Raw genomic sequence first — 9,800 nt, forward strand, 5'->3', positions numbered from 1 at the left:
TTAATGGTTAATCTACGGAGCCCCTTAGGGGACATTACTAGGTAGATTGTTTTAAGGGTAGGTACATTATTTTAAGAGCTAGGTAGATTGTTTTAAGGGTAGGTACATTATTTTAAGAGCTGGTGGTTTATGTTTTCTGGTATGGAAAAAAAAAACATAGGCTATAACATTTTTTTTGAGGGATGAGTTTTTTTTTTTGAGGGATGAGTTTTTTTTTTTGAGGGATGATTTTTTTTTTTTTGAGGGATGAGTTTTTTTTTTTGAGGGATGAGTTTTTTTTTTTGAGGGATGAGTTTTTTTTTTTGAGGGATGAGTTATTTTTTTTGAGGGATGAGTTTTTTTTTTGAGGGATGAGTTTTTTTTTTTGAGGGATGAGTTTTTTTTTTTGAGGGATGAGTTTATTTTTTTGAGGGATGAGTTTATTTTTTTGAGGGATGAGTTTTTTTTTTTTGAGGGATGAGTTTTTTTTTGAGGGATGAGTTTTTTTTTTAAAAGAGGGATGAGTTTTTTTTTTAAAAGAGGGATGAGTTTTTTTTTAGGAGGGATGATTTTTTTTTTTAAGAGGGATGATATTTTTTTTTTAGGTTATTTTTTTTTTTCATGCATGACATAAAAAAAAAACTTTGAAAAAAAAAAAAAAACTTGGACCAAAACAAAATATTATACCTATCTTGAAAATAAAACCTCTCCTTTTCAAAGTCGCTATTTATAGCATTTATAGCACTATAAATAGCATTTTATTTTATTTTGAAGGACAGGCCGTCCGTCAAAGGAGTTCCGGGTAAGTACGTCCCTTCCTCTTTGACCAAACTTGGTCACCGGACTTTCCACTCTCCACCACGGAGGAAATAGCTGGTCAGCTAACGTTTACTTGTTTACAAGGAAATTATTGTAAGTGATAATATGCTCTCATTAATCTACCGCTATCTGGGATAATGAATGAATGAATGAATGCTTGTGTACAGCTTGCTTACTAACGTTAGCCATTATGCTAGCTAACGCTAACATTAGCACCGTTAGCTCCATGGGTAGCACCCAGCTAGCACTGGCACTCAACGCCAAACCCACTACGTTAATGTACGTTGCCGATCATATTTATGTTGTATATGGAGTGCAGCGTTTCAAAGTGATTTAATTCTAGGGAAAGAATGTCATCATATTGGCTAGCAGCTGACAGGCGCAAGCTAGCATAGCTGAGCTATTGTATACGTTCGTGTTCTATCACATACATAACGTTGACATCGAAAATAGCAGATCTATAAGTTCACAACATGTTGCGTCCGCGACGCGCTGTGAGCTTGTAGATCTGCTATTTTTGGGGCCGACAACGTTGTGCGATGTAGCATATACCTACTGTAGCTTATTGAGGTGTTGTTGCTATTCTGTACTGTACTTGTAGCTTAATGAGGTGCTGTTGCTATACTCTACTGTACATGTAGCTTAATGAGGTGTTGTTGCTATACTCTACTGTACATGTAGCTTAATGTGGTGTTGTTGCTATACTGTACTGTACATGTAGCTTAATGAGGTTGTTGCTATGATACTTAACATTATTATTATAATGATGTACCGTGCATGTTCACATCATGTATACTTTACATTATTATTATTATCATTATTATTATGTACTGTGCATGTTCACATCATGTATACTTAACATTATTATTATAATGATGTACCGTGCATGGTCACATCATGTATACTTAACATTACTTGAGACCATTTTTCTTTTTTTACATGTTGGACAAAATAGCCAATTTTACATACATGTGTTTGGTGAGGTGGAATGCTGTGCGACGAATGGGAAAAGTTAGAGGACGACAGGATTAAAAAGTTGCACTCATCTTAGCTAGGTTGAAGGACAAATCCTCACATACTGTACATTCAGCAGTATTAGGGATGTGTTGTAAACACATTGATTAAAATAAATTAATAAATGGAGTGTAATTGTTTTGTATTTGGCCACCACTGCAGACTGCAGATGGGACAAATTCAATCCAAGCCATAATCAAAGAGTTGCCGCATCTAGTGGACACTCAAGGCATGGTGAGCTTACATCTCACAGAATAAGTTTAGTACAGACTAAATCGATTATTGTTTGTGCCTTACACATTTTTTTGTCTTTACCTGTCTGTAGATTTCTCATGATTTTCGATGTTAAATCCTGAGTGTACTGGGAGATGAACCCTGAATTCTCCGCGAAGATCACTCACATGGCCGGCCAGGAAGGAGAAGACGGGTGACCTTTGCGTCAACATACAGTAGATTTGCTCTCAGCAGGTATTCACATAGAGCTCACATATTCCGGGAGCAGTATGGGTTAGCGCCCCAGCCTTGGTCTCCAGCCTTGGTCTTCCGTGAGGAAGAAGCCCAACAAACAGTTGGATCATGCAGACACATTTTTTTGTAATATAGCCTAATATATAAGTTGGCATAAGATATTGATAGCTAATTGCAGTGACATTATTTTAATGCTGTTTAAGGGAAGGCATGTGTGTTCCACCTACATGTGCATGCACACTCATGTTCAGTAACTTTGGACTCAGACTCAGTTAATGTGGACTCTATTTGGACTTGAGCACTGCTGGGGAATTGACTCAACCTAGACTCCAGATATAGTGACTTGACTACAGCACTGGAGCTTTGGAGTTCAATTTAACCTGTTGTATCAACTTGTAATAATCTTGTTCTTTCCTCTCTTTTCTTTTCTTCTTCAGCCTGTGACAAACCTGGTGCAGTAGCTGACCGCAGCAACCACAGAGTATCCATATGTTTTTATGCTAGGGGAGGGGCATCAGTGTTCCCAAGCTTATGTGATAATAAATGGGGCGGCCTTGGCGCACCCATCTCTTTTGGGTGATGGGTGTTTTAATGGAGTTGGTACAATGTATGTTCAGGAGGAAGACTACGCCTTCAAGCTATGAGATTGTTACTAACCTTGCCCCTCACTCTACTCCCATGATCTATTTCCATTCCTAGCTCACTCTCTAGGTTACAAGCTTGATCGATCACCATGGTAACTGAGTCAACTCCGCCCTCGATTTATCTGCCATGGTAACCGATCACAGCTCCACCCTTGCCACTCACAAGCCAATCCGCGATTGGACCGTGATATCACTCAAAAAGGCATTAAGAGAGAAGAGCGTCGCTTTTTCCAGCACCGCAAACAAAGGACAACTTTTTCATCTTTACACCACAGCAGCGAGAGTTTCCTCTTCTCCAGCGGGACCTTCACAGGCGCGCCATGATGACGTCAGACAGCCGGCACGGGGTCCATCTACCAGCAGACACGACGGCAGCAGAGCGGACACTACAACGCCCGCTCGAAACACACGTTCATCAGGTGAGCCTGTGTTGTTTCCTATTAATGCAAACCATCCACCAGCATTGTCCATAATTACACAAGATATTTGCCAATCGAATTCATCTCCACCTACAGGTCGCACTCTGCTGAGCCGCCTCAGACCCCCAACTCAAGCAGAGGAGACCAGGCTTGTTCCCACTACCCCCATGCATCTCCCTCCACCCCCTGTGCCTGCTCCCCTCCCCTCCTTCCCTACCTTTAATCCTCTTTCCCCCATCCCTTCCCCCTCTTACCAAAACCCTCTGCAAAGGTTTTCACCCCCGTCAATGCAGGCTTCACTGTCATCCCACCCCCCTGCACAATCATCCAACTTCCCCCACACTTCTGTCTCTTTTTCTGTTTCCGTCCCCGAGGCCGCTAGCCAGCCCAACACCCAGATGGCTATCGCACGGGGCCGGCTAGCACCTTCACCCCCCACTCAGGTGCCCCCCCAAACAGCCATCGGCATCCTGAGCAACTTAACTCTCTCTTCTTTCCCTCCCTCCCCCGCCCTTGTGTTTCCAACCCCCCCCTTTTCTCTCTCCTCCGCAGTCGCAGCCCAGGTGCCACTGAACGCGCTGGCCCTCAACCCACAACCCATATCCAACCACCTCCGTCAACAAATCATCCAGGGTATGGACATCGACCTCTCTGCAATTCTAAAACCATCCACCCACACCTTCCAACCCCGGACAGTCGACTGCGGAGGCATCTCGATCACCCTCCGAGACCTTTCATCCACTGCCCCACCCCACAACACCCTCACCTGCACCAAATTCACCCTAGCCTTCTCAATTTTCAGAAATGTCATCTGCTCCCTATTCCCCCACAGAAGGCAAGAGCTAGACGACTACCTTTCCCTAATCATGGACATGGCAGTGCGGTTTGGTGGCACCTTATTTTATGAATACCATCGGCAGTTCGCAGCGAGGGCGGCTGCCCGTATCCAACAGTGGAACCTCGCTACCTACTGGGGAGCGCTGGACATAGAACTTTACAGCCGGCTGTTCACAGGCAGCGCCGCCATAGCATGCAACATCTGCGGCTGCCCCTCCCACCCCACCACCGACTGCGTGCTCACCGCACACCAGCCTGCACCTGTAGCCCAACCTAAAAGAGAGCCAGCAGCCCCAGTTCATTATTACAATCGCCCCACCCCATTCTCCATCCCTCCATCAGTCCCCGCCCTCATGGGAATAGGAACACAACAGTACCAGCCAGGCCGGGACAAGCGATCCAAACCCGGCCGCCCCATCGCCCAACCAGCCTCCTCTCAAGCCACGGACAAGCGTGGCAGGAAGATTATGTTTGTAGGCTCCCGCATGCTATGCAATAATTTCAACGATGCAGGATGCGACTCATCATTTTGCAAGCTCCTGCACGTATGCACCTACTGCGGAGGAGCCCATGCCCGCCACATGCCCCCACAACCCAACCAAACCTTCCAAAAGTTGACTGTCGCACCATCTGGCCACCCCCATTAACATCCCTGCCCTGGCCAAGGAGCTCGCATTCCACCCAGACCCCACATTCGTCCATTTTTTCATTGACGGTCTCAATCATGGTTTTTCACCCGGCCTCATCACACTTCCCGATCATTCCCACTCTTGCAATAACCTCCAGTCCGCACTAACAGAACCTGAAATCGTCACCACCCTGCTTGAGAAAGAAGTCAAGCAAGGGTTCATGATCGGTCCGTTCGATTCCCCCCCATTCCCCATCTACCGCATCAGCCCAATAGGAGTGGCCACTAGGAAGTATTCAGGGAAGAAAAGATTAATTATCGATCTATCTTCCCCACACGGTTCATCCATCCCCAGTATTAATAGCCTCATCCCCAGTGCAGATTTCACACTTCATTATTCAACCGTTGATCATGCCATTGCCCTGATCCGGCTGCCTGGCTATCAAAAGCCAACATCACGTCTGCCTTCAAAGTCCTCCACCTCCACCCAGACTCATGGCACCTTTTCGGCGTCTGCTGGCAGTCAAAATTTTATTTTGCAGTAATTTGGCTGTAAAAGTAGCCCAAAACTTTTCGACAATCTCTCAGAGCTCCTTTGCTGGATATTAAGCAACAATTACCGCATCCCGCACCTAGTCCATCTCCTGGATGACTTCCTCACAGTCGACCCCCCATCAGCCCCCCCCGCACGCAGTATCACGTGCCTCAAGACCGCTTTTGCGGCACTCGGAGTTCCCCTGGCCGATGAAAAAACAGTAGGTCCATTTTAAAAAATTGAATTCTTAGGAATCAATTTGGACTCCATCTCATTTCAAGCCTCACTCCCTACAGAGAAACTAGACCGTATTACACTACTCATTTCCAATTTTCTACAAATCACATCCTGCACCAAGCAGCAACTACTTCAGTTACTAGGTCACCTCAATTTCGCCACTAGAATCATCCCACAAGGCCGTTCATTTATTTCCCACCTCCTCCACCTCGCTGCATCCGTGCTATCCCTCCACCATCATATCATGTTAGACCTAGAATGCCGCTCAGAGCTTAGGCTCTGGCACCTCCTGTTATCCAACTGGAATGGCATTTCTTTTTTCTACAACGATTTCCACTCCTCACCAGAGGATTTGCAATTATACACCGATGCAGCGCCCTCTGTAGGTTTCGGGGGTTACTACAGAGGGAGATGGTTTGCAGATAATTGGCCCTTAGATTTTGTTTCCCCCCCGTTCGACACCGCCCACTCTTCAGCTTTGTTCGAATTATATCCAATCATTGTCGCGGCCTCTCTTTGGGGCCATGAATGGACCAGCCGCTCTGTTCTCATACACTCCGATAACCAGTCCACAGTCCACATCATCAATAAAGGTCGGTCAGCATCACTACCCATCATGGCTCTTCTCAGGCGTCTAACATGGCTCTCAGTCACCAATAACTTCATAATCCGAGCAGCCCATGTCCCAGGTTACCACAACACGGTAGCTGATTCACTCTCACGTTTCTCCTTCCAAAGATTCAGAGCCTTGGCACCATCCGCAGACCTCCACCCGACTCCAGTTCCTTCATTTTCCGAGATGACCTTCCCATAAACCATTCTCTCCATAACCTGGTATCCATCTCCCAAAATCACATCCTGCAAGGTATAGCTCCCTCCACACTCTCCTCCTACTGGACAGCTTGGAACAATTTCCAATCCTTTCACTCTACAGCCTGCCATTTCCGTCTCTGGACCTCGTTACACTCACCTCCTACATCAGCTACAGCCATTCTTCTCGGGCCATGCATCCACCAACCATCCGCGTCTATCTATCAGGTATACATTTTATTACTAAGATCCTAACAGGAGCACCTCACCCCTTTGCCCAGCACTCACACGTCACCCTGCTCCTTTAGAGCCTGAGAAGGAACAAGCCACGTAATCCTCCAGGCCGCCAACCTATTACCTCTGATGTTCTCGCAGGATGCATCAACATACTCCGCTCTGGCTATGTAAACCCATCTGTAGACTCCACACTGGAAGCAATGTTTCTCTTAGCTTTCTTTGGGTTTCTAAGATGTTCAGAATTCACTACCTCTAATTCTACATTCATTCCTCACTACCATCCCTGTTTATCTGATCTGACCATTCCAGATTCCTCCACACTAGTATTCTTGCTAAAACATAGCAAAACAGACCAATTCGGCAGAACAACGCCAATTTACATGTTTAAACTCAACTCCTACCTCAGCCCTTACGAACCCTTGGTCCATCACCTCCATACCAGGCACTCCTCCCACGCCTCTCCTTCCGACCCGTTATTTACCACTGATACCGGTTCAGTCGCGACCCGTCACTGGTTCCTCTACCACCTCCGGCAAGTTCTGACCAAGGCCGGATATCCCGCAGGTAACTTCTCCGGCCATTCGTTCCGAATCGGTGCTGCTTCTTCTGCATCTAGAAGAGGCATCACCGACCACACCGTCCAACTCCTAGGGCGTTGGACTTCCCAAGCATACCACACTTACATTAGAACCAATGTCCAAGACCTCAGGAACGCCCACACATCCATGGTCCAGTAAATGTTCTAATTAATGTCTGACTAATTATGCTTTCTCTTTTGGGGTCTCGAGTGATGGTGCGTCCACAGATTACTGCCAAGACGGACGCCTATCTCCTCAGACCCTAAGCCAAATACTCAGGTCCCATTCCCCTGGAGCCCCATGGTTATGCCTCCCCCCTCTCTGGGCTTCACGCGCCCTTCCACCCCTCATCAGGGCTACGCCCTTCCTCCCCCACCAGGGCTACGCCCTTCCTCCCCCACCAGGGCTTTGCCCTTCCCTCCCCCAGGGCCGCGCCCCCACTGGGCCCCGTCCTTCATCCCTCCCCAGGGCTACGACGCCCTCCGTCCCACACTCCCATTTGCGCCCCTTATCCAGGCTTCACATGCCCCTTCATCCCCACCTCCCCTTCCTCTGTTCTCACTCCCTCAAGCTCACCTCACCCTAGCCATCCTCTCACCATCCTCACACCTTACATCCTTCACTTACCCTCCTCACTAGATAAATCGTACCCCTTGTCTTCACTTCCTCATCCTCACCCCCTTCCTCATCACCTCCCTGTCTACACATCATCTCCTCCTCCATCTCCACTCCTACATCCCCACCCCTAAAGCCTCCCTTCCTTCCCCCCCCCCTTCCTTCCCTTCCTTCCCTCCATCTCCTAATCCATGCATAACCAATTCCTTTCCTGACAGGTCCATCTCCTTCTTTTCTAAATAAAGAATGTTAAACAATGTTTGGTTTGAAGGCGTGGTCTGTACTCGTGAAAAGCATTTTATGTCTTCGATCTCAATTTCCCTGAAACCATGTTCCCAGGTTTGGGAGTTCATTCAGACTTTCATCTTTGACATCCCAGGAAGCGAATCCAATGCAGTTAAATTAATGAGATCTCAACTTGCTGTTATGTAGGATGACATTTTGTTAAGGTGCATGGAAGGAGCTAGTAGGCTTCCAAGATTTCAAAAATGGGTTACCCCCCACACCCCTGTTCAATGGTTCAAGTCATCCTGATGATAGTAAAGTACACTAGCTTCCAAGAGTTACCCCCCTCCAATGGTTTGAGTCTTTGTCATGTAAGCTAAGTATACTTCAAGTGCAAACGAAAAAAGTTTTTTAATTGGTCAATATTTTTTTGCCAAAGGCTTTCTGTTAGCAACATGAATGTGGGAATGTATGTCAGCATAGCATGAGATAAATGCAACATTTAGCATGTAATGACTTATGTAATGAACTAAGATATAGATGTTTTGTGGGGTAATACTATTCAACAGAGTTCAACGTGACATAAGCAATTGATAATGTAGGAAACAGCAGTCATGAACATGGCAAAGCACAAATGTCTATTTGTAATTCTTGTATGCACTTTTAATTTAAGCTGTCATTTATATCAGTGTGTATATATATGTGTGTGTGTATATATATGTACACACACACACACACACACACACACACACACACACACACACACACACACACACACACACACACACACAGGACACGGTGCGCTTTGGTGGAAAACATCGGATTGCTGCATGGACGCCCTGCCAAGGTTACAACCTGACCTGACCATGTCTACAGCCAGCCATCTAAGAGGGCTTGAACAACACACCCAAAATGATGACACAGTGATTGCTGATGTATACATTTCTGCAAAGAGTGGCAAATAAAGACCCTGATTTTGTAGGCTATACGTGTTATTTCATGTACTTAACATGATTCTGTAGGCTACATGGTTGTTGTGATGATGAGGAGTTAAAGTGACCTATCTATTTGATGTATTTCAATAACTTCAATGACAACAGCTGTACCTGAGCATGTCAATGAATTAGAAAGATGACCCAAGACGACTCACCTCTGTGCATTCACATGCCATTTGAGGTACTTAATAGCTGCAATAGCAGAACATGACCCAAGATGATGAGACGATGATTAGCATGTTAATTAATTAGAAAGATGATTGTTAGAGTGAATCACCTCTCTTTCACTTGTAGAAGTAACTTATTTTTGATCAAAGTAGTTTTTCAATTCTGTAATCTCATTCACATAATATGGGCTCCAGCAGTAGTTAAATATGGTTATACTGTATACATGCATGCATGTATGTTTTTATTCTTTTTTAATTGGTAGAAGTGATTCTATAAATAGGCGAAGCTCTCTATAAGCCTATCTAGTTTTAGTTCTCCAATAGCTGCAATAGCAGAAGCATGAGGCATGTTAATGAATTAGAAAGATGGGGGCATTATATAGGGTATTTCGTCCCGGATAGAGAATTAGTCAAAGTTCCTAAGTTGTTCCCTGGGGTCATATTAGCCAAGAACAGTTGAGATATTCTCTCCTAAATTAAGTGCATACATATCTTAGCCAGGTCCTAGACTAAGCTGAGCACCGGCCGCCACGGAGAGCCCCGTGGACCCCCGGCCGCCACGGGGACCCCCGTGGACCCCTGGCCGGTCCACG

At 45.8% G+C, this 9,800-nt stretch overlaps 1 protein-coding gene across 1 annotated transcript; it reads left to right on the forward strand.

Moving 5' to 3' along the window:
* The first annotated feature begins 779 nt into the window (after positions 1-779).
* LOC308089814 (uncharacterized protein) lies at positions 780-6,609 on the forward strand. The gene is made up of 5 exons (XM_080434742.1): positions 780-891; positions 1,975-2,046; positions 2,138-2,239; positions 2,718-3,343; positions 3,896-6,609. The coding sequence occupies exons 4-5, from the start codon at positions 3,052-3,054 to the stop codon at positions 4,825-4,827; spliced, it is 1,224 nt and encodes a 407-aa protein (XP_080290868.1). The 5' UTR covers positions 780-891; positions 1,975-2,046; positions 2,138-2,239; positions 2,718-3,051; the 3' UTR covers positions 4,828-6,609.
* The last annotated feature ends 3,191 nt before the right edge of the window (positions 6,610-9,800 follow it).

This window comes from Gymnoscopelus braueri, assembly GCF_963280865.1.
Source record: "Gymnoscopelus braueri genome assembly, chromosome: 8".
In the NCBI taxonomy this organism is placed as follows: domain Eukaryota; kingdom Metazoa; phylum Chordata; class Actinopteri; order Myctophiformes; family Myctophidae; genus Gymnoscopelus; species Gymnoscopelus braueri.